The sequence below is a fragment of the Orcinus orca genome, chromosome 19, assembly GCF_937001465.1.
Source record: "Orcinus orca chromosome 19, mOrcOrc1.1, whole genome shotgun sequence".
Lineage (NCBI taxonomy): Eukaryota > Metazoa > Chordata > Mammalia > Artiodactyla > Delphinidae > Orcinus > Orcinus orca.
Window position 1 is genome coordinate 4937420 of NC_064577.1, and position 23968 is coordinate 4961387.

General features: G+C 51.5%; 2 protein-coding genes across 2 annotated transcripts; both read right to left on the reverse strand.

Annotated features, from left to right (window-relative positions):
• Nucleotides 1–5261: 5261 nt before the first annotated feature.
• UNC119 (unc-119 lipid binding chaperone) lies at nt 5262–11917 on the reverse strand. Its single transcript, XM_004267134.3, has 5 exons — nt 10752–11917; nt 7132–7245; nt 6515–6617; nt 6231–6403; nt 5262–5965 (listed from the first exon to the last, which is right to left on the reverse strand). The coding sequence occupies exons 1-5, from the start codon at nt 10972–10974 to the stop codon at nt 5853–5855; spliced, it is 726 nt and encodes a 241-aa protein (XP_004267182.1). The 5' UTR covers nt 10975–11917; the 3' UTR covers nt 5262–5852.
• A 141-nt stretch (nt 11918–12058) lies between these two features.
• PIGS (phosphatidylinositol glycan anchor biosynthesis class S) lies at nt 12059–23653 on the reverse strand. The gene is made up of 12 exons (XM_012531998.3): nt 23551–23653; nt 23131–23270; nt 22935–23046; nt 19637–19726; nt 19127–19218; nt 17452–17659; nt 17027–17169; nt 16196–16310; nt 15155–15300; nt 14498–14598; nt 13500–13710; nt 12059–13141 (listed from the first exon to the last, which is right to left on the reverse strand). Exons 1-12 carry the CDS (start codon nt 23582–23584, stop codon nt 12866–12868), a joined length of 1668 nt encoding a protein of 555 aa, XP_012387452.2. The 5' UTR covers nt 23585–23653; the 3' UTR covers nt 12059–12865.
• Between the last annotated feature and the right edge of the window lie 315 nt (nt 23654–23968).

Consider the following 23968-nt stretch of genomic DNA (forward strand, 5'->3'; position numbering starts at 1 on the left):
AATGTTAGGACACATGGACTGTAGATTCCCTGGTCCTGTGATCTTACCCCGACCCTCACCTAGGACTGTGAAGTTTCAATCCAAAGAGTGAGGTATCTCGGAGTACTTCCTAACCAGCATGGGGAGGATGGGGCTGGCGGGGAGAACTTCCTCCAGGAGAACTTCCAAAAGGATTGGAAGCAGCAGCTGCCCTGCCCAGAGGAAGGGAGAGGGTGCCCTTCCACCACACCCCTTCGTACTGAGATCTACCCCTCCCTCCTCTCACCCTGCATCTCCTCACACAAGAAAGGGTCACTTCCCTACCCTGGCTGTGCCTTGCTGCCCCCACCTTTCCCTGGCTCGGCTCTGGGTTCCACAGATGACATGAATGGACCATAGCCCTGGAGGGTGGTCTCTGGAGGACCAGGGGCCCACTCAGTCCCACTTAGGGTACCACCACCAGGCAGGCTGCTGTCACCAAACAGCAGCCCGAGAGGCAGCCCCACACTCTGCCTGAACAGGGCTGGGGCAGGTGTGGGAGCCAAAAGTACATACATGGACCTCAGACCATGAGTCTCAGAGCAGCCACAGGTGGGTCTTTTGCTTAGAAAGTTCTTCCAGGGGCTAGGCCTAGGGGCAAGCCAACACCACCTGCCTTCCCCAGAGGACAGTTCTGCAAAGGATCCCATAATAGAACCCCGCCCTACATCAGCACCCTCCCTCACAAAGGCTCTAAGTCTGGGGCTGGGGCTAGAGGGAGAGGGCGGGGCAGGGAGTGGGGGAAGGCATGGACAGCCAGTGCACCCAAGAGGAAGACGCCCCCACCCTGCGCGCCGCAGCCCAGCCCCGCAGTGAAGGAAGCGGTGAAGGCTGTCAAGCCCCCAGCTGACTTGCACCCCAGCTCTGAGCAACCCCAGGCCTGTGTCTTGATACCCAAGACCCCAAGGGCTGGGCAAATGTTTCGTGGGAGAACCCACTTCCTCGGACGCTGGAGACTCAGACAACCTGCTCCACACCTCCAGCCTAGGCAGCAAGCAAGGACATCTCCAGGAGCCCTCAGTCCGACCTCAGTCTTCTGGGCCCATTCGACACACCTACGAGTAAGCTTGCCCCTGTGCAAGTAAGACAGGTGGCAAGCAGATAAGACTTGGGGGTCTTATGTTTGTTTGTTTGTTTGTAACCAGACTGGCCCTTGGACTTAAAACCGGGGGGGGTGGGTGGCGGGGGCGGCTTCCCTCTGAACTGAGCCCCACACTTCCGCTCATATGCTGCCCCCTGCTGGCCACCTATCACCACGTGTTCAACCACCGTTTAGAGTGAGGAACAGTCAGAACGGATGCAGGGTCTGCATGCTCTAACACTATCCACTAGTCCTCTATTTGTGGGGAATTAACCCTTTTGTTCAGGGGCTCTAAACATGAGGGTTCTAAAACTGGTTAGAATTCATGAGTCCATGAATTTGAATAAAGGAATTACACCTTCATTTTCACTCATCTCTACCTCGAATTTAGCATTTCTCTCAATTAAAAAATGTCACCAATGGGCTTCCCTGGTGGCGCAGTGGTTGAGAATCAGTCTGCCAATGCAGGGGACACGGGTTCGAGCCCTGGTCCAGGAGGATCCTACATGCCGCAAAGCAACTAAGCCCGTGCACCACAACTTCTGAACCTGTGCTCTAGAGCCCATGAGCCACAACTACTGAAGCCCGCGCGCCTAGAGCCTGTGCTCCACAGTAAAGAGAAGCCACCACAACGAGAAGACTGTGCTCCGTAATGAAGAGTAGCCCCCGCTCGCCACAACAGGAGAAAGCCTGCGCGCAGAAATGAAGACCCAACGCAGCCAAAAATAAATTTATTTAAAACAAAAATGTCAGCAACGGGGGGGCTTGCCTGGCAGTCCAGTGGTTAAGACTCTGTGCTTCCACTGCAGGGGGCACGGGTTTGATCCCTGGTTGGGGAACTAAGATACCGCAGCGGGCCGAAAAAAAAAAAGTCAGCAATAAATCACAATAGCTTTTCACAGAATCTGTGACTTTGTCATTAGTAGAGAAATCACAGATGTTTTCATATTACATTACAGGTATTGCAGAATATGTATAGATCTCTCTATATAGTTTTTAATTCATAAAATATATAGGATTACAATATACTTTATGTACGTAGAAACTTTATTGGGTCTTCCCTGGTGGCGCAGTGGTTAAGAATCCGCCTACCAATGCAGGGGACACGGGTTCGAGCTCTGGTCCAGGAGGATCCCACATGCCGCGGAGCAACTAAGCCCGCGAGCCACAACTACTGAGCCAACGTGCTGCAACTATTGAAGCCTGCGCGCCTGGAGCCCGTGCTCCGCAACAAGAGAAGCCACTGCAATAAGTCCACGCACCGCAATGAAGAGTAGCCCCCGCTTGCTGCAACTAGAGAAAGCCCGCGCACAGCAACAAAGACCAAACACAGCCAAAAATAAAAATTAATTTTTTTTAAAATAAAAAAAACACAAAACCTTATTGTCCACAGGCTTCAGTAGAGACAACATTGGGTCCATGACACACAAAAAAGTAGAGCACCCTTGCTTTAGTTGCCAGGTGGTGGGGAAATGGAGGGTGGCTCTCAGGGGAGGGGCCAGCCTAGGGAGGAAGGCACTAGGGGCTTGGGACAGCAGCTCTTCACCATCTGGAAGGGAAGCATCTCAATATTTTACAAAGGGTGTGGCAGTCCCCATGTGCACCCCGGCTCCAGCCCAGGTGGGCACGTGTGGTGGGTCTCCCTGTAGAATTTGGGTTTTCCTGCTCAACCCAGGGGTGAGGTCCTCGTGACACCCCTAAGGAGTCAAAGCAAAAATATCTGGCTGACTTCAAAGAGACAGCATCTGAGGCCTCCAGATCAGCCTTCAAGGTCAACAGCTCGTCATCACCAGAGCCAGGACTAGCCCCACCTGGCCCTGTCTTCTTCCTCCTTCTACTGCCCAGGGATCCTCTGGGTTCCCAGGAAAAGTGCCAGGAACCAAATGCATCAAGTTGCACCATTAGCAGTAGGAACAGTGCCAGAGGCATGAAGACTTAAAAGGAGGCAGGGTGCCAAGGCTTCTCCCAGCCAGGCTCCTCCAGGCCCAGGGGACACAGACCTCTTCAGATGAGGGCCTCTTTGGTACATGCTCCAGGGATGAGGACCTCAGAACAGGGACCTCCCTATCCATCTGAAGGTGGAAGTACAGCAGGCCCGATCCAGGACCCCAACCCGATTCGATTTAGCAGGTGCAGTGAGGACTGTTACCAGAGTGGTAGGGGAGGGTTTTCTTCCTGACACCTGTGTTGGCCTAAAAGTCCCTCTTGCTTGCTATACCTTCTCTGTATACTTGTAACCTCCAAAACAACACTTCCAACTCCAAACACTTGTATACCTGTACAGCCTCATCTGCAAACCAAAATCCCCTCCCATCCCACGCCCCTTCCTCCCCTTTGTGACAGCTGACAGTTGCTGACCACTTACTTCTTGGTGAAATTCTTTCTTCCCTCAGTTTTAAAACAGCCTGCTCCCAAACAGGCTCCTGTGCTCACCTCTCCGGCTTTTCTTCCTGTCTCCATCACTGGTTCCTCTCCCTCTGCCCTGCTCTCAAATGCTCATTGGCCTTCCCTGGGGTTACACACACTCATTCAGTGACCCTCCATTGTGAGGGGTGGACGGTTAGCACTGAGTGTCCCATTAAGTGGAGCACATTTGGCATTCCGGTCCCCTGCTCACTGAACACCAGTAGAGCCAGGTAGCCACCATCACAAATGCTTGAAAATTTAGGACGACTTTGACAGGAAGAGATGAGGGAAGAGCATTCAGGCACAGTGAACGGCATAAAGCAAAGGTTTGGAGGCAAGATTTATCAGCTGCTTTCAAGAAAGTGAATATTTACGTGAAAGACCTGTGGAGCCTTGTGGTTCAGGTGTTGGGGCTTCTGACAATGGTGGGCCACTGAGGAGGACTAAGCAGGAATGACCCGGCCAGATTATCTCTGGCAGCTGAGTGAAGGGTGGATTGGAAAGAATGAAGCTAACAATAGCCAATAGATATTGAGTGCTAGGCCCAAGCCTGGGTGCTTTATATGTGTTAACTTAGACTGCTCACAATCAATTCTGAGGATTATACCCATTTTTCAGAAAATGCAGGCCCAGAGAGGTTAACTTGCACTGCCAACATTGCACAGCTATTAAGTGGCAGTGTCAGGATGCAAATCTAGGCAGTCTGGCTCCAGAGTCCACGTACTAGCATAGTAGTGGCAGAGGGGTGTTGAGGAGTGTAACTGTAGGAATTCGATTGAGAGGTGAAGGAACTGGAGAGAAGGAGATGAAGTTGAGATTTTTAAGAGGTGAAATCTCCACGACTGGTGACTGATTGGATGGAGCTGGAAACAGGGAGGAGTTGAGACTGAATCCCTTGTTTGTGCCCTGAATGCTGGGGTGAATAAGATTCTTCCAAGAATCCTCCCTAGGACCCTCGAAGCAGGACGACTCTTGTTCCCCTGTATGCCCAGTTCATCTCATTCTAGGGACAGGTATTTGTTCCCTGTGTCTCTCTCATTTTAGAATCCCAGAGTTCAGCCCAGGTCCTGGCCCCCAGCAAGTGCTCCACAGAACCCAGTTGAATTCCAGCCCTTCTAGGCCCCTCAGGGTTAGATGAACTCCTCAGCCCAGAGAGGGAGAGGGCAGACTAGCGCCACGTGTATCCAAATTGGCGCTTGGAACAGTAAGCTGTAAACCCTGCAGTAAACTCTCCACCGATCTCAGTTCCTGAATTTCCTCCATTAAGGAAACAAAGACCTACGCTGGGTCTGGGGTAGGACTGGGGTGATGTTATATGCAGGGCAGCCAGGCCAGAGGGCCTCCCCAAGGCAGCTGAGGGCAAGATGGCTCCAGGCCTCAGCTTTCTCTCACTGATGAGGGCTAAAAGGACAACCTAATGGTCCTAGTGGCCTCTGGGGGTCAGGGAAGGTGTGGTAGAGGGCAAGGCCACCTCCCCAACACCTCCCCCCCCACCGTAGAGTCGGGGGCCCTTGTCCCAGCCTCTCTCTGTTCTTCAGGGCTGGCTACGACTTTTGGCCAAAGCTTCCCCTCTCAAGGCCTGGGTCTCCTTCCTTATCAAAGGAAAAACCCTTTCCAGCTGCAACACATACTAAGTGCTGACTCTAGATGCCGGGTGGGGGTCAGGCTGCAGCGGGTTAGGAGACAGGAGGGCCCTGGGACCACATCACGGCTCCCTCAGCCACCACCACACGCACATGCTGGCCCACAACCAGAGAACAGAAAAGGAGAAAGAGTTTATTGAAAACTATATACAGTTGGTCCAACCCCTACCCCAGGCTGCAATCTGGGCAGGTCCCTCCCACACCTCAGGCAGGATCTCAGCCCCTGATGGTAGAGGCCGGCGCTGTGGTCAGGGCCCAGACCCCCTTGGGAAGCTTGACTGCCAGACCCCACAAGGACCTTCCTCTGTGAATTTACAACTCTAAATGGCCTGTCAGTGGTGGGCAGGGGACAGGGAATGGGTCCCTGCCCCGACCTAGTCAAAGCCTGGATAGGGGAACACTATTCTGCAACTTGGGCCCAAGAGGCCCAGCTCGGCTGTCCGCAAGTCCTGGCTACTCCTCCCACGGGAGGTCTTCCTGGCTATGGAGGCAAACAGCCCCCACCACCCCACCCCACGTGCCAGGCCCCACGGGCTGCACAGACTTGGACGGGGGACGTCAGGCACCCGCCCTCCCAACACTGACTAAGGGTTCAGGGCTTCTGGAGCACTGCCCAGGCGGAAGACCTGGGGCTGGCAGGTGAGTGCTGGGGTGGTCATGGCTGCGGGCCCAGGACCCCCCTGGGGTAGGGGCTGGTTTGGGGGTCAGGGCGTCCCGCTGTAGGAATAGTCTGCTTTGTTGTGCATCACCAGCCGGTCATCCACGAAGTAGAAGCTGTCAGACTGTGTTTCATATGGGTGACGAATCATCTCGTTGACTGCAAGAGAGACCCAGCCAGTTGGGGCAAAGGTCAGAAGCCTGAGCCGGGCCACTGCAGGGGCTTCAGGACTAGGGGACGCGGACAAGCTGAACAAAGAGTCCCCCCAGCCTCTTTGAGCCTCAGTTTCCCTACAGATGACACACGAATGGTGGCCGGACACAAGAGACCCAGGGAGGGAAGAAAGGGGCTCAGACCCACACTCCCCACAACTTGGTCTCTCTGAGTCCCCCTGCATCCCTCCCACAGGGCCCTGCCCACGCACTCAGCTCCTCAGAGAGAGGGGGGAAATCATAGATGTGCTCGCAGGTGTTCTTGCTGCTGGGGATGCAGAAGCCAAAGTGGAAGTCAAAGCTTTTGAGCAGCTGGTTGCGGAAGTAGTGCCTCTCAATCATGCGGAAGTTGTTGACAGGCTTGTCTCCCACTGTGAACTCCACGCTGAGTGAGAGAAGGGGGCGGGGCTGAGCTGGGACTCAAGAAGGGCTCCCTACCACCCTCACCCGCACCTCAGCCCCCACCCCTAGCCCTCACCCCGGCCCAGTGACTCACGTGGCTCCCACCTGCCTCAGGCGGAGGAAGGCAGGCGTGAACTGGTAGCGGACAAAGCGCCCAGCATTGGGGTCCAGGTCCCGTGGGTTGATGGGCAACCGCTCTGTAATGCACCCCAGCTGGGGCTCAGTGGGTTTCAGGCTGGGGCCCATGCCCACCCGGGCTTTCACCCCAGGGCCCTCATCTGTCTGAATTTTTCAAAACTCCTCAGGAGATCCTGATGTATATTGAGGGTTCAGACCACTGGCTGAATGCTTCTAATTGCTTCCAACTGGTCAGCGGGTCACCAATTTCAACTGAGATTCCCTGAGCCGCAAGAGACAAAAAGACCTGGGGCCTCTGGGACTGCAGTTCCCAAGGGGGCCTGCAGGGGGCAGGCTGGCAGGGACTGAAGAGGCAGGATTGTCTTCCCAAGATGTCTAACCCCAGGAGCACAGGGAAGGAAAAGAAGAGGCCCAGCCCCAGGCAGAGGCCCCCCTGCCTGGTGTCTCCTGAGAAGGCCTGGGTGCAAATCCCAGCTCTGCTCTGACTCCTCTGTAGCCTGAGGAGTCCCTGGGCAGCCCATTTCACAGCCCTCGCCCACCTCCCTCTGTCGATGGCCCACCCAACCCACTCACCTGAGGCTGGGGGCTTCTTGATTTCAAAGAGAACAGTGCCTGAATCCATGTCCCGAATCTTGAACCTGACGAAGTCAATCTTGTAGATATTCTCCTCAGGGGAGCACAGGTAGTCTAGGGGAGACGGGCGGCTGAGCAAGGAAGGGGCCTGCCCAGAAGCCCCTGCTGCCAACTCAGCTTTAGTGGAACCCTGAACTAGCTACCACCTTCCCTGCTCCTAAGGTCACTGCCTTGCAGAAAGAGAGAAGTGAGCCCCCACCCTGGGGGAGCCCCCATAGTGTGCGGGAGACATAGCTCTGCCATTGGGATCTAATGGGAGACAAATCGTTCCATCCTGGTAGCCTCTGGGGTCAGGGAGGGGCAGGGTGGAGGACAAGGTCAGCTTGCCAACACTTTGCCGCCCACCCAGGGGTTGAGGGCCCTTATTCCAGCCTCTGCTTTGCCAGGACTGGCTCGGTGACGGTTAACCAAATGAGTCTCTAATCTGATGGGAAGCCCTTCCCCCACCACCATGAGAGGGAAGATAGAGCCCTGCTTTTAGGAACGTCACTCTAACAGGGGTGACACAGCTCTACCTCGGGAGAGGATGCCCCCGCCCCCACCCCATAGCCACCCCTGGCACACATCTAGGTGTGTCAAACAAGGACTTTCTCTGACCTGGGTAGTGCTGGGGCAAGCGAACAACCCTTTCCCTATCCCTCCTCACCCCCCACCCCGGCCCCTCCTCTCCCCATAAGAGGCTTACACCAACCCAGCTCCCTTAAGCAGCTTAGCCAAAGCTCTGCTGACTCAAGCCCAGAGCCTGGAATATTGGGGGGAAGGGAGCCACCTTTGCTCCCATCCCTGTTGATCTTCAAGCAGGAGGAGGTCTTAGCAAACAGAGGGAACCCCCTCAAAGGTCATCCATCCAGCCTTGATGCTGAGCCACCCCCAGAGAGAAGAGTACAGGCAAGGCCAGTGAGAGGGTGTGGCAGGTGCATCGGGGGTGTGCATGGGGTAAGGGAAGTCCTCGAGCCCAGAAGAGGAACCAGGAATAGTGGTGGGCCCTGCTTGAGGAAGCTTAGAAATAGCAGGGCCTGATCCAACCCTCACCGCTCGTGCAGCAGCAACTGCAAGCACTCAAGGAGGCCCTGGCAGCAAATAGGAAGGAACAGAGAGGTGCAGTGGGGGCTCTGGTGCTGTCAGCCTGCATAGCATCACATCCTCCACGTAGAGGCCCGGAAATCACCCTCCAGGTCCCTAGACCACCTCTTATTCCTCTGGGGCAGGAAGAGGAAGTGAATGTAAAGTCATTCTCTCTCCCTCAAGCCTGGGGCAGCCCCCTCCAGGAAGCCCTCCTGGTAGCCACCTGGCACCTTGCGGTCCAGCAGGGACTACATAGGGCTTGTGGAGGGGCCTGAGCCCTGGCCTGCCCATCACAGCCCATGGTGGTGAGAGGAGAGGAGGAGGAATGGAAGTAGGCAACTCCTACCTCACGCTGTACACACCTTATTTTCACAGAAAGTAAGCACTAATCCAAAGTTGTAGAAGGAGGGTGCGGGGCCTAAGGAGAGGATGTGGCAGAACTGGGAACAGCATCCTAGTTGCCCAACTCCCAGCTCCGCATAAAGTCCTCCTTCTTCCCCCATTCTCTAACTTCTGGAGCCTCTCCTCTCATTTGAGAACAACTTGCAGTATGACCTCAGTCTATTCTGCCGCAAACTCAACCTATCAACTCCTCTGTCCCTAGAGGAAGTGAGGAACAGGAGAGGCCCATGGCTCAGGACACCACCTCCACTCCCTCCCTCTGCTAGAGAAGGATGAGGCCTGGGACCGAGGGTCAGGCCAGATAAGGGGCAGACTGGCCGAGGGCTCAGAACACAACTGCTCCCTTCCCCTCAGCCACAAATAGCTTCCTAAGCTGGATTCAGGGCTGAGTAATCCAGGAACAAAAAACCTCAGACCTGTGCGATTAAGGTCAGAAGAGACCAGGCAGGGGTGTCAGTGAGGAGAGTCCTGGAGGCCTGTTCTCAACTTTTACAAAAGAAAGGGCTCCTGTGAAGACTCTTCCTCTGCTCATCTACAGCAGATGCCGCATCTCTAAGGGCTATAAATTTCCTCCAAATTCAGAGACACACGGTTGTACATGGGTTGGAAGCCCCCATAGTTGCAAAATAACTTCTAAAGTTACCTAGGACCTGGACAAGTTAGACACCCTATAAGTAAGTTCTGCCCCAGAGCTAACTTGAATCCTAAATGCTGCTGTTGCCAATTACAGCCCAATTGGCACCAACATCGGACTGGCCCGGGCCCCCTCCCTCTACCAGTGCCTGCTTGGGTAAGGCAGCTCAGCGCTCTGGGGGCCTAGCCAAGAATGGTTGCTGCCTGGCTCAGAGAGACGGGAGATGCTGGTCCCCCAAGGACCCAGACGCACAGGCCTAGACCTGCCACCATGGTCTCCTCCACAGCTCTGTTTGGAAGCCCTGGGCTCTGCTGCTCCTGCAGCTCCAGAGCTCAGCTCCACCCCAGCATTTGCCCCCTACCCCCACAGGGGAGCCCCAAGAGTTGCTCTCTCAGAGGGAGCTGTGGCAGGGTTACTAATCAATGAGGCCAAGGCAGTAGGCCACTCCAAACGCCTTCTGTTCTTTGAGGCTCAGCCACTGCCTCTGCCATGAGACTTTCCAGTCCTTGTTCCCTGCCTATGGTAACCCCCTCCCCTGCCCTGAATGCCCAGTTGTCTGCCTCTAGGCAGCAGCCATGAGCAGTCCTGTGGGGCCCTCAGTACTATTGATAAAAGAGCCCTATTTACAGGGCATGCACAGCATGCCAGGCATGGTGCAAAATCAGAGGATTTATTTTCACAATAGCTCTGCAAGGTAGGTATCATTATCCCTGTTTTACAGATGAATATGCTCAGAGAGGTGAAGTTATTAGCCCAAGGTCACACAGTCAATTACATGGCAAAGTTGGAACTTCAACTTAGGCAGTCCAGCTCAGAAACTCAACCACAGTGGAGACCTGGCCTCCCAAAACAGGACAGGCCCTAGTCCAGGCTAAGGGTGGGCATTAACCCACTCCCTTGAGAGCGCCCAGAGCCAACCCACTGAAGCTTCCTCCTCAGGTCCTTTCCTGGGGAGGGGGATGGCCCCAGACTTCCTGGGGTGTCCAGGGTGAAGGCATTAATGGTCGGGGAGAACTGAGGGTTTTGATACCACCCTAGTAACTCAGCCTCCACCTAGCCTCCAGGGTGGAGGAGACTGAGGGTAGACTGCACTCAGCCCCCTTCCTCATTATTGAAGAGAAAATCTTCAAAGGGCTCTGACGACTCTGTGGGGAAGGGGTCACAGTTGCAGGTGTTGCTCCACTTCCACCTGGGAAAGGGGGATGGACTCCTCAAAAAGGAAGGAGTGGGGTGGAAATAAATCTCTAAAGGGACAAGAGGGACGCAGAGAGAGATCAAGGGAAGGGGGAACATGAGATCTCAGGCCTGGAGTCAGACGTGGAGGGGGACTCTGGTGGGGGAGGGGAGGCGGGGGGAGGGCGGGAAAGGGGGCGGGGGCCCAGGCTCCGCGCGCCTCGAGGGCCCCCTCTCGTGCTCTCCCGCTCCCGCCCGCGGGTGGCGCTCCCTCGCGGGTGCTCACCGCCCGTGATCCGCTGCAGCCCCAGCACGTCCTCCGGCCCGATCTGCTGCTTCCTCTGCAGCGGCCCCGGCCTGGGCCCCGGGCCTGCCTCCGGCTCCGACTCGGACCCGGATTCGGATTCCGCCTGCAGCTCCGTCTTGGTCTCCACGCTCCGGCCCGAGGCCCCTGGAGCGGGCTCCACCCCCGTCCCGGCCCCGCCGCCGCCGCCCTTCTTCACCTTCATGGCCTCCCGGGGCCGCAGCCAGCTTGCTGCCGCGGCGGCTGCCTGCGCCAGCTGGAGCCGAGGGAAGGGGGAGCGTCCGCAGCCCCGCCCCCGGCCGGGCAGGGGCCCCAGGTGCCGCCCCGCCCCCAGGGTGGGCCCGGTACTGGCCCCGCCCACCTCCCGCCCACCTGGGCTACTCACCCGGGGCAGGGAGGCGGCCCGCCCTGGGCTTCTTTCATTTTTTCGATAGGGATTTTAAGGGGTTTTGGCTACCTTTTCCTTCTTACTCGCTGTGCTCTAGCCACTCCGCCTCTCCCTCTGCCCGCAAGCAAGTTCCCACCTCAGGGTCTTTGCCTGGGATGCTCTTCCCCCAGATGGCCTCCTCTTGTCCTTCTGGTCTCAGCTCAAATGTCATCTGCTCAGAGACCCTCTCAAACACCCCCAGGCACTATCTGATCAGCCTGTTTTTTCTTTCTAATGCATTATCTGAAATTAGTTTCATTTGCTTACTGCCTCCGCCTCCTAAAAGACCAGTTCAGTGAAAGTGGAGATCCTGTCTTTGTTCTCTGTAATACCCAGCACCTAGCACAGTGCCCCGTGCAGCCTGTGCTCAATACCGTTGACCCTTGAACAACATGGGTTTGAAGTGCGTGGGTCCACCTATTTGTGGATTTTTTTCGTAGAAAATACTACAGTACTACACGATGGGTTGGCTGAATCTCTGGATATGGAACTGCAGATCAACAGAGCCAAATATAAATTATACTCTGATTTTTGAATGCACAGAGGGTGGGCACCCCACCCCCGATGCTGTTCAAGGGTCAACTGTATGTTCTTTTTTTGAATTTATGAATCAGTTAGTATCTGAGGGCTTACACTGGTACAAGCTATTCTCTCCCAGACCCCCTGCTAGACAACCCAGGACATATCGAAGGACAATAGCCTACAATGTCCAGCCACCACAGGGCCCTCCAGGACATCGAGGCAAGAAGGGCACGTGGCCAGGTGGAAGCAAAATGGACCAGTGAGCCCAGGAGGACAGACACCAGGAAACCATTACTTACACACGAATGAAGAATGAAAGGTATGCTCATACTTCATATCATTCCAATTCACATTCAACCAATGTTTCTTGAGAGCCCAGAATATACCAGATACTATCACATGCTCATCACATTTAATCCTCACAACCACCTTGTAGGGGAGGTATCATTAGTACTATTTTAACAAATGAAAAACTGAGGCTCAGAGAGGATTAAGTGGCTTGTTCAAAGCTCCCCAGATGATAAGTACAGAAGCAAGGGTTTGAATTCAGGCATGTTTAATCCCAAGTCCGGAACTTTCCCCGCTCACCACACTGCCTCTATGAAAGGGTGAAGGGAACCTCTGCCACACCCAGCATCAGGCTGCACACAACAGGTACAGCCAGCCAGGAGGGAGGGGAGTCAAGGAGAAGGTCCCAGAGGTGACAGGTGCTTGGCCCCTTCTATGTGAGCAGTGCTAGGGCTCTCCCTGAGGGGTTAGAGAGAAGCATGGAGGGAAGGGACCTAGAATCCAACCCAGGGCTTTCCCCTAATGCTCCCTCTCAGTGCAAGAGGACTGTGAGGAACAGGGCAGAAGCACAAGCTGCCCCTGCTCCAGAGGGAGACAGAAAAGGGCCTTCAAGTTCAGGCCGGGTAAGGAGGCCCAGATGATGTGTCTTTTGAGGATAGGGGGGTGGGGGGTGGGGGGATGAAGAGTGGGAGGGACCTGAGTCAGAAGAACGGGAAGGAGTGTTATACTTTGACTGCTGAAGTAGCAACAGAGCAGGCTGGAGACAAGTCATTTGTGGCAGGCCCCATTATGTGCCTCTCAATCTAACACCTCCCCTCCTGGCTGGAAAGGAAGGCTTCCTACTGTGATGCTGCCCTGCTCAGTCTATCTTCTCAGGCTTTTTCCAGGACTTGCGAGTCTCCAGGAAGATCTTGAACAGGGACAAGAGGATGGGCACAGCCATAGGCAGGAAGAGTGGGATGTAGATGGCAAACTTCTGGTCATCAGGGAAATAGAGGAGGTGGAGGAGCGAGGGATCAAAAAAGGCACGCTCTGAGGATGTCACAGCTTCCTGGCTGGCAACGAAGGCAGAAGCCAGGTGCCCAGAGGCCAACTCCTCCGCTGCCTTCTGGACTGCAGCTACAGCCCTGTACACCTAGGAAGGGGGCAGGGAGTTACCAAAACGTCCTAGGCATCGGTTGGTTGGGAGGGTGGGAGAGGGCCTCACTGTGTCTTCCGTCTACCAGGCAGGTTGCCTGGAGTTTGCCCAGGATATATGGAGGCCGGTAGAAAAGGGCTAGGGGGTATCTTCTTAGTGCCTGCTTAACACCTCACACCCGCACTTAGACTCCTTACTAGGGAGCTGGCACTGACCTCTAGAGGAAGCCTGGGCACTCAAGGATGGCATGCCCACACATCCTCTGGACCTCAAACGGCTCTCTGGTTTCACCACACCCTGGGCCCTGCTGGCCACTCCAGTCCTAGGCCACAGAATCCATCCCCTGCCTGCTTACCTCAGATGCCACATCGTCCTTGATGACAATGTTGCTGATCTTGCCGAGAAGCTGGGCCAGGGAAGTGAGAGTGGTGGTAGCTGTGGCCAGGTTCTCCACTGACCGAGCCCAGAGCAGCCGGTCCAGCTCCCAGCTCATTATCCCTTCACTCTTAGGCCCTGAAAACAGGCATTTTGGAGGCAACTGGGGCTGAGCAATCCCGAAGAGTAGCCTGTAGGAACAGCAAAGAAGGTCAAAGGGGCAGAAGGTGGGAGAAGATGGTTAGGATTCCTAGAATAACTATTAGGATTTTCGATCTCACCCAGAACCACAGGGGTTGTAGGAAGTGCCTTAGCGTCTTAGGGGGTGAGCAGCAACACTAAGTAACACAGAGCCCCAAGCCCCACTTTAACTAGCGGTTTTTCACTTTTACCTGTTTCTATATTGTTTCTATATTATAAGATCTTGTGTGAAAAAAGGTTCCATGGCTAAAATATTTCTAATTAACACCAACTAGTTTAATCCCCTCACCCTGTCTACCCTCTCTTTGGACAAACGGGGCCCCTGAGCCTTAGTTAAGGGATGATCCAGGACCACCTCTGACAAGGCATGCGTGCTGTGCCTCTCTATCCCTGCACCATGGCAGACATTGCTAATCAATCAGAATCCTCTTTCCTGATGAGCCCAGACACAGCCTTAGAATACTCAACACAGGGCATCAGGAAGCCACTATCAATAGATCCCTTCGCACAAGAATTAACAGCTATTTTCTTAAGCATCCCTAATCACAGCCTATGGACCTGACATTCATGAGCCTATTTTTCCTAAAACGCTTTTTGTCAACAACTAGTCTTTCTTAAGAGAAGGATGAAGTGATCCTTGGAAACCTTTCTTGGTTTCCTTGGGGCTCCAGGCACAGCCAAGATATCCCTGCCAAGTGAGGGTTTACTGCACTCAGCCCAGGAGACTGTGGTCAGTCTCAGTGGTCTCGCCCCCGAGTGGATCCCCCAGGACCTCACCGCAGCTGAGCCAGGAACACCTCCATCACCCGCACCATGTCCACCTTGACTCTCACTGGCAGCTCCGAGCCATTGTAGGCTTTGGGGTCCACATTGTATACCTGCAGGGGGAAATAAGCGTGCCTCAACATCACGCCAGGACCATGCACAGCTCTGCCCTAGACACTCTGGAGGCCATGAGAGGAAAGGAAGACATACTCTGTGCTCTAAAAATTACAAACCTAATATTTTTGGAATACCTGCTATTAGGAGCTTTATATAAATTATCTCCTCTACTCCCTCAAAAATCTTGTTAAAGAAATATTTTTAATTCCATTTTAAAGTTCCTACCCATGAGAAACTCCAATCTAACAGGGGAGACAACATTCCCAACCTTGTTAAGACTCCCACAAACAGGGCCAAGATCTAAGTTATACACAGAATAGTCCTAAGTCAGCGCAAACTGCAAGTGCAAAAGGGTCCTACTATATAAACACTGATGGAAATAAGAAGCAGTGGGGCTGGCGGGGGGTGGTGGGGGGCACGAGCTCACAGCACCTCACCACCACCCCCCGAACCCAGGCTGGGCCACAGAGGACACCAGAGGAACAACAGAAGAACAGTCTCAACGAACACCCCTGACGTTTGGGCTCTGGGGTCTCCGTGGTGTGACCATACCATAATGCCACCCCAGCGGGGGCTGTGGAAGGCGTTGGTGGCCACTGGAGCCCCATCCTTGTCCTGAATGTACAGCGGGGAGTGGGCAAGCTCAGGAACATAGAGTAGAAAGTTGAGCACCGGGTAAAGGGAGGCAGCGCTGGATCCTGTGGCACAAAGAGAAGGGGAGTCAGCACACCAAACACGCTGGGTCTACATCTTAGGTCTAGGTCAGCCTCTAACTTGCTGGTCACTCACTCTGGGCCTCATTTTCCCCAACTGATAATCACTAGGATATCCTCCAGGCCTGGGTTTCTGTGCTAAACAACCTCAGCATTCTCCCGAGATGTGCCACATACATGAAGTGCAGTCCTCAGCCTCGAACTGCCCCCAAATCGCCTCTCCTCCAACAGCCTCCCACCTTTTTCGGCAGTGCCATAAAGCAGTCCCTTGGACCTTGTAGGAAAGAAGGGAGGGAAGGAGGGAAGCAGGGAGGGAGGAGGAATTCGCCAAGGCCTCATGTGCTGCCCCACCCATACCCCTTGGTCCACACTGGCCTAACCCTGGTGCCTAAAATTCCACAACTAGTGATATACTCCCTTTGGTTTGCCTCTATTACAGTTCTACTGTACTGTACTACCTACTCTTCTGAGGTACCAGCGCCAAAATGAAAAACTGGAACCCCAGCTTCGAGGTTCCTCAGCCTCAATCAGCAGAACTGTCGATTCAAATTCTGCCTTCCTGTACTTCTGCTGCTGTCTTTCCTACACGTGTGGCCATATTTTTCCTGGATGGCTTGCAGGGAGGGAGACACAGCCTATCCATTTGTTTATAAAAAGTGTTGGGAATGTTTAATCAATGCTTTTGGATGTGACAGTGTGGAGATGGAGATGTCAACAGACTATCGTGGAAAAGGAACCTAAATGCCCAGCACCTCCTCAACGCCCTTGGACCAACCCAACCTGGGAGCCATCGCTATATATAACCCGCCTCCCACCCCAGGCTGAGCCTTCAGGGTCCTTCCCCGGCCTGGCGGAAAGACTCTCATCGTCAGGAACTCACCCAGCCGGGACTCCACTGGGTTGATGACATGGGGGAGGCTGTGTGCGGCCAAGTAATAGCTGGAGGAAGCTGGGTCAAAGCGGGGGTTTACCCCCAACACTGCGTAGTAAAGGATCTGTAGAGAAAAGAGGGAGCACGCTATTTGTCTACTGAGCTATATTCCAATTTGTCCCCCCAAAAGATTTGAGGTGCCTTAAAAAGATAACCATTAGGCAGGGCAAAATATAAGAGACAAAATCAAGGCCGAGAGAAAGCAGGAGTAGGGAAAAAGATAACAAAGCCAAGGGTAAAGTTAACACACTAAATCCAGGTTTTGAACACCACGTTATTTTACCAGGCTTTCTCACAGCCTAAACAAACAATAGCGTAATTCAGTGTCCACAAGATCAAATCAAATCAGTTATTCAGAAGTAATTTCTCCCACTACCAACACCTGATAAAAATTTCTCCCACCTTTTCCCTAAAAGGACACTGTGTAATTCAGAAGACTACATTCATCACATCTTTATTGTTACTACATTAACATATCTCAGGAAGTTTTTTTGTTTGTTTTTTAATAAATTTTTAGGATGGCACAACTGGTGAATACAGTTCCAGAGGGAGCCATAAGGAAGTTACTTTTTTAACAAGCATTGACAAAACTCCCCAAGCTGGACACCAAGGAGGAAAAGTAGACCCCAGAACCATATACATGCACAGGAATTTCCTGGCAAATCAGCAAGCTCAAAGAGCTGGAAGAACAGACTACACTTGTAAATGCCAAATATGGAGGGACTTGGGAAAGGATGGTGCAGCAGGGAAAAGGCCTCCTCTACTTGCTCCCAGTCTCACCTGAGAGTCCACAGAGAAGTTGCCCACAGCTCTGAGGGCATTCAGGAAGGGCTGCACGTAGCGCCGGACAGCCCCCTCGATGTCCCAGTGGACGTCATGGGACTTGGGGTCAGGGTTGAGTAAACTGAAGGTGATTTCATAGCCTATAAAAACAGGAGTCAGGGAAGCCAGAGGCATCTGTGGATCAAAGGCAGCCTGTACCCCTGGCTGAGTTGAACTTGGTTCTCCTCTGAAATGGGGCTGGTTGCCATCATGGACGCAAAGGGAGGATAAAACTGGGATGAGGAACACCGAGTGCTTTAAGAAAAAGATGAAACCACAGAAGAAAGGAGTGAAGCGTTTGCATGCAGATTCCCCTCCTGCCCCACCGTCTCCACATAATTCATTTCCCTCTCCCTTCCCGTGGCACAGCCCGGTCACCCTACCCAAGCTGGACTTGAGAGGCCGCCTCTTATCAGAGCTCCACTTGTCCTCTGGGAGGTGGTCAGCCAAGGCTGCAGCAAGCACGTCCTCAGTCAAAGACATGGCCTGGGCTACTTGGATTACACGGTGGCCAATGATGTTAAAGGCCTCCCGGTGCATTATCCCCCGCACAACTGCCATCCTCTTGGGCCCAATGTAGCTCATCATGTCCTATGAGGGGCAAGCAAGGGACAGAATGCCCACGGCTCAGGGAAGAAAGCAGAAGAGCACTCTGGCTCCTGTCTTTGAGAATCTGGCCTTTTGCCACCGACCAACAGGACTGCACCTCTCTCTAGACTCATTGGGAACTATTATGTCAACATTTCTGAGCTATGGGTATATATGAGTGTTTTCATTCATTTCAGTTCCCTTCTCCTTCCCAGATGACATAGGTGCAGGCAACAGCTATATCTTCATGGGCTGGAAACTAAGAGACGGCATGCTGAGCAAGAATAAACAAACAACTGGAAAGTTTGATATAAGTAAATGGCAAATGGCAAAGAGGCAAGTACAAGAATTTTCACATCAGCATTATTTGTAATAGGATAAAACTGGAGACAATCCAAATGCCTGTCAGCAACAGAATGGATAAATTGTGATATGTTTATACAATGAAACATTAGACAGAATTTTAAATGAATGTATTAGATTCAACTAGACATATTTTCATAGATGATTCAAACATAAAGGTCAAGCAAAATGAAAACTAGAGAAGAACATGCGCTTCATTACGGCATTTATATAAAGTTCAAAAATATATAAAATTAAACATATTGTTTATAGAGATATATGTGATAAAGCTTGAAAGAAAAATATGAAAATGATACATACAAACTATGGTCACCTTTGGCTGCAAGGGAGTGGGATATAATCATGGAGATGCACAGGGCTGTATTATAGTTTGCAAGCTAGGGGTGGGTACATGGATGTTTATTAAAATTTTCCTTCATCTTTTTGTAATAATTAATATTTCATTATAAATTAAAAAATAAAATGGTAGCTGGTACAGCTCCCACCAAACCTTTTGCTCAGAAACTGAAAAGGTCAATGTATTGCTCATATTATCATCACAGCCCATTCAAACCAGCTTCTTTAACCCTATTGATTTTTTTTCCACTTTAAATTGGAACTTTAGGACTTCCCTGATAGTGCAGTGGTTAAGAATCCGCCTGCCAATGCAGGGGACATGGGTTCGAGCCCGGGTCCGGGAAGATTCCACATGCCACAGAGCAACTAAGCCTGTGTGCCACAACTACTGAAGCCTGCACCTAGAGCCCGTGCTCCGCAACAAGAGAAGCCACTGCAATGAGAAGCCCACGCACCTCAACGAAGAGCAGCCCCCGCTCACTGCAACTAGAGAAAGCCCACGTGCAGCAAAGAAGACCCAATGCGGCCCAAATAAATAAATAAATAAATTTATTTTTTAAAAAAATGGAACTTTAACCACATACAAGCCTTGGATTTAGAAAGACCCAGAGTCAATGAAAACAATCCCTATTTGCATTCTTTTTAAAAAATACTTGAGGAGAGTTTTCTGTAGCAAACGGAAGGAATGGGCAGCAATACTGCAAGAAGGAGACTTAGGAGAGGACAAGCTGAAGGGAGAAGGCATGTCCGCAGCCTCTCTGCTCACCCTACCTGAGGGAGAAGTGAGGAGTGTTCAGAGATCACGTACACTGTCAGGGAGCCCTCTGCTTGCTCCGATGGCTCAGCAAACATGGTTTCTGCCTCTGGGGCAAGAACAGGTGGTGTACCAGGAGCGCAAACACCATTCCCTCTCCCTCTGGCTCCCACACGGTGCCTAACCCATCACTCCACCTCCCGCTCACACCCAGCTGACACTGTGGCCAGGTCTGGCCCTGGGTGGCCCAGGCTGAGACACAAGGTATCTCATTCCCAGCCTTCCCAGAGAGATTTTGGAGTTAAGACAAGTTATGGAGGGAGTCCCCTGGTGGCCTAGTGGTTAGGATTCCGGGCTTTCACTGCCGTGGCCCAGGTTCAGTCCCTGGTCAGGGAACTGAGATCCTTGCAGGACACACAGCACAGGCCCAAAAAAAAAAAAAAAAAGGACAAGATATGGAAACTACACACTTAGAGATCAGAAGGAAAAAGAGGGCTTCCTGTTAAAATGATCACCCCTCCTAGTACCTTGTATACTGCCCAATGACAGGGCTTCCTCCTCATGATCCAAAGCCCTCCGATAGGCCTTCTGGAAACGGCATTTGATTTTCAATTTGTCTTAGAGAGAGAAAGAAGCATGATGAGAAGAGCAAATGTCAGACTCTGCCCACCCTTCCAGCCCTAATGCTGTCCAGTGTCCGAGGAGAGCAAGATGATTGTTTGCAGAGAAATACCAAGAAGCAACAGCCAGTTCTAATGATTTCTGCGTGGATGATATAAATACATGACACTCCACCTCTTCCACCTGCCCAGCTCTTGCCTCTCGCTGTGCACCTTCAACCTGAAGTACCCTCCCCACAGGGAAATCTATTACAATATTCATTACATTAGTAGGTAAAAGGAGGAAAACCATATGATCGTTTCAATAGATGTCTCAAAATAAACTCAGTGAACATTCTTGATAAAAATAAGACGCACACTTAATGACAAAACACTATAGTTCCATTAAAATTAGCACGAAAACAAGGATGCCTGCTATCTCCCCTATTATTCAGCACTGTTCTTCCTGAAGTTCCTGACCAATGCAATAAGTGAAAAAAGAGAAACATGAATATTTGAAAGAAAGAGACAAAATGGCCACTTTTTGAAGTAGTATAATTATTTTCAAAGGGAATCAAAGAGAACCAACTAAAAAACTATTATAAGAAAATGCAAGAATGGGTAGCTTTCTAATAAATACCAGCAATATCTAATTAAAAAAGCAATATTTTTAAAAATCCCAATTGCAGTAACAATAAAGAATATAAAAATATCCAGGAATACATGTACAAAACTGTAAGAAAAAAAAAAACCAAGACTTTACTCAATGACATAAAAGAAGATCTGAATAAAATGGAAACACATACAAGGCTCCTAGATGGAAAAACTAAATATTCTCAGAATATCAATTCTCTCCAAGTTAATCTAAACATGTAAGGCAATCCCAAAGGGATTTTTTTCGCCACCTGGAACTTGACAAGCTGAACCTAAAATTTATTGGGAAAGTTCTTCTTTACAGAATTCCAGAAGAATACAGAAGAAATGGCAGAATTTAAAAATTGCCATTTTGCAACCTAATGAAATGGATTCCAGTATCAACAGATGCTAAAATCATCAGGTGAAAGGTTGACCGAGAACTAAAATACAGAAGTCAAGCTGACAATATCTGAACTAAATAATCATCTTTGCATCACCCAAAGTGAAACCACCAGGCCACTACATGATATAACACGATAGGAAGTACAACACACCAACTGTGAAGTATTCTTGCCTAAAAAACTGAACATGGGTAGTGTATATATGTCCATGCCACTCTGTCACTTCACCCCAGCTTACCCTTCCCCCTCCCCATGTCCTCAAGTCCATTCTCTACGTCGGCGTCTTTATTCCTGTCCTGCCCCTAGGTTCTTCAGAACCACTTTTTTTTTTTTTAGATTCCATATATATGTGCTGGCATCCAGTAGTTGTTTTTCTCCTTCTGACTTACGTCACTCTGTATGACAGACTCTAGGTCCATCCACCTCACTACAAATAACTCAATTTCGCTTCTTTTTATGGCTGAGTAATATTCCATTGTATATATGTGCCTATATACAGTACCAAACGTAAAATAGATAGCTAGTGGGAAGCAGCTGCATAGCACAGGGAGATCAGTTCAGTGCTTTCTGACCACCTAGAGGGGTGAGATAGGGAGGGTGGGAGGGAGATGCAAGAGGGAGGGGATATGGGGATATATGTATACATATAGCTGATTCACTTTGTTATACAGCAGAAACTAACACAACATTGTAAAGCAATTATACTCCAATAAAGATGTTAAAAAAAAAAAACAAAACTGAACCTGGGGACTTCCCTGGCAGTCCAGTGGTTGGGACTCTGTGCTTCCACTGCAGGGGGCACGGGTTCAATCCCTGGCCGGGGAACTAAGATCCTGCATGCCACAAAGTGCGGCCAAAAAATAAATTTAGGACTTCCCTGGTGGCGCAGTGCTTAAGAATCCGCCTGCCAATGCAGGGGACACGGGTTCGAGCCCTGGTCCGGGAGGATCCCACATGCTGCAGAGCAACTAAGCCCGTGCGCCACAACCACTGAACCTGCACTCTAGAGCCCTCGAGCCACAACTACTGAGCCAACGCGCTGCAACTACTGAGCCCACGTGCTGCAGCTACTGAAGCCTGTGTACCTAGAACCCATGCTCCGCAAAGAGAAGGCACTGCAATGAGAAGCCCTTGCACCACAACAAAGAGTAGCCCCCGCTCTCTGCAACTAGAGAAAGACCGCGAGCAGCAATGATGACCCAACTCAGCCAAATTATAAATTAAATAAATAAATAAATTTTAAAAAATTAAAAAACTGATTTTAAGTAAACCTCTAGATCTAACTACCAGTTTATAAGAACTATGGATACTAGAGAAATAAGTTAAATGAAACCAAGAGGAAGAAATCTGCCAAATCCAGAATGTGAGATGTTCTATCAAACAAATGACCTGGTTTCTCCAACAAATCAATGAAAACAAGTATATTGGGATGGGGTAGGGAGAGCTGGTATATAATAAAAGAGACAAGAGACTTAAAATGGGGATCCTAATGTTAGGATTAAATGAGGCAACACGTGTAAAGTGTTTCACCGAGTTTCTGGCATATAATGAACAACTAATATTAGCTATCATTATTACTAACTAGTGTTATCCCTCCCTCTCCTCCTTATTTAACTTGAATTCCTACATATCCTTTAAAAATCTGGCTTAAAAATTACAGCTCTCAAAGCCTTCTCTACCTTTCTTTCCTCCAGACAGTTATAGTCTCTTTCTTAAGTACAATCTCTGTTTCTTATATACTTATATACTTCTGAGATTTCTTTGTCTCTCTCCCCTACCTATGAATTTCTTGAAACCAATATCAATTTCTTATTCATCCCCAAATTCCTGATACCTACGTGCCTAACACTCCGTAAAGTATTTAATGTTAAACTGAATAAGGCCTGTATGTAAGTCCAAATTGATTCCAAACCCTGTGTTCATTCCACTACATCCCACATCCTCCCCTAACCCGTAATGAGCATCACCTACTTCTGATCAGGTAGCACAACTGTTTCATGAATAAAACTGCCCCTTTAATGGTGAATACTGAATTTAAAGCTGTTTTTTTTCTTAGCAAACACACTGTTCATTCAAAGTGGCCTTTTAATAAGTTTGTAATCACCTTTACGGGATACCCATGCTCCTCCTATCCAACCTATCTGCGGACTGAACTCAGACCACAAAGGCAGCCCTGATCAGGAACTCACACTTCAGAGGGATCTCTCTCTCATGCACAACGGTGAAGGGCAGCTTTTCCTGGTCGTCCAATGGCACTGATTCCTGGGTAAACACGACAGTGACCGGCACCATGAGCCGGAGCTGCGGGAAGAAGCATCAGGGCCATCAGTGAGTCTCCATCTTGCCGGTGGGCTGTCCCCTGGTCCTCCACCACCGAGGTCTTACCTGCAGGGAATTCAGCCCACTGATCTGGGAGTAAGGCAATGGGGCCCGGTAGGTCTCCGTGGTCTTCCACCAGAGCGGCAGCCCCAGCACGATGACCACCGCGGCGAAGAAGAGAGCGGCGCGCTTGCCTCGAACCACCTCTGGGGACACGGGGGGTTCCACTGAGGCGCCGCCAGAGGTGGGCTCGGGTGCCGGCCCCACCCCCGACGCGGAGGAGCCCCGGCAAGCTGTACTCAGAACCTCTCAGCCCGCACTCGAAGGGATTCCCCGGCGAGGGGCCCGGACCCTAGTCTGAAGGGATGCTGTCTGAGACGAACCCCGAACCCCCATCCGCGGGACCTCTGGCACAACACAGTCCCCACCCCCGCATTCCTCCCTCGCAATCCGCGAGCCGCAGCCCCCTCCCGAAAGCCGCCGCACCTAGGTCTGTAGCTGCGGCCCCCGGGGCCGCCATACTCGCTTCCAACCACTCTTGCTGCCGAGGGGAGGAGCTGCGTAGGCCTCCCCCAATCGGAAACCCGCAAGGAGTGGGCGCGCCCACGGCAGCGATCGCGACCAATCACGAGCGGCACTCCAGACGAAAACCGACGAAGGGTGGGCGGGGTGCGCAGAGAGCTTCTTCCAGAGCTTGAAAGGACGCTGCCCCGGCGATTGAGGAGCTGTGCGGGTTTCGGTTTTGCTGGAAGACACCCTGCGCTTCCTTGTGGAACCCACTCCTAGCCCAGGGAATAAGAGCGCAAACTGCAGTTGTTAAATACTAGCCGGGAGACCACGGGAAGCTGTAAGTCTCAGTGTTCTCATCTGAAAAATGGAGATTCTTGACTAAAATGAGGTCATT

Excerpts from the sequence above, each read along its gene's own strand:
- UNC119 (XM_004267134.3), bottom strand. The coding sequence starts at position 10,974 with ATGAAGGTGAAGAAGGGCGGCGGCGGCGGGGCCGGGACGGGGGTGGAG. Across the intron at positions 6,618-7,131 it reads CAAGAAGCCCCCAGCCTCAG|AGCGGTTGCCCATCAACCCA; the intron begins GTGAGTGGGTTG and ends GGTGCATTACAG. Across the intron at positions 6,404-6,514 it reads CTGAGGCAGGTGGGAGCCAC|CGTGGAGTTCACAGTGGGAG; the intron begins GTGAGTCACTGG and ends TCTCTCACTCAG.
- PIGS (XM_012531998.3), bottom strand. The coding sequence starts at position 23,584 with ATGGCGGCCCCGGGGGCCGCAGCTACAGACCTAG. Across the intron at positions 16,311-17,026 it reads ACTTCTCTGTGGACTCTCAG|ATCCTTTACTACGCAGTGTT; the intron begins GTGAGACTGGGA and ends TTTTCTCTACAG. Across the intron at positions 13,142-13,499 it reads AGGACGATGTGGCATCTGAG|GTGTACAGGGCTGTAGCTGC; the intron begins GTAAGCAGGCAG and ends CCCCCTTCCTAG.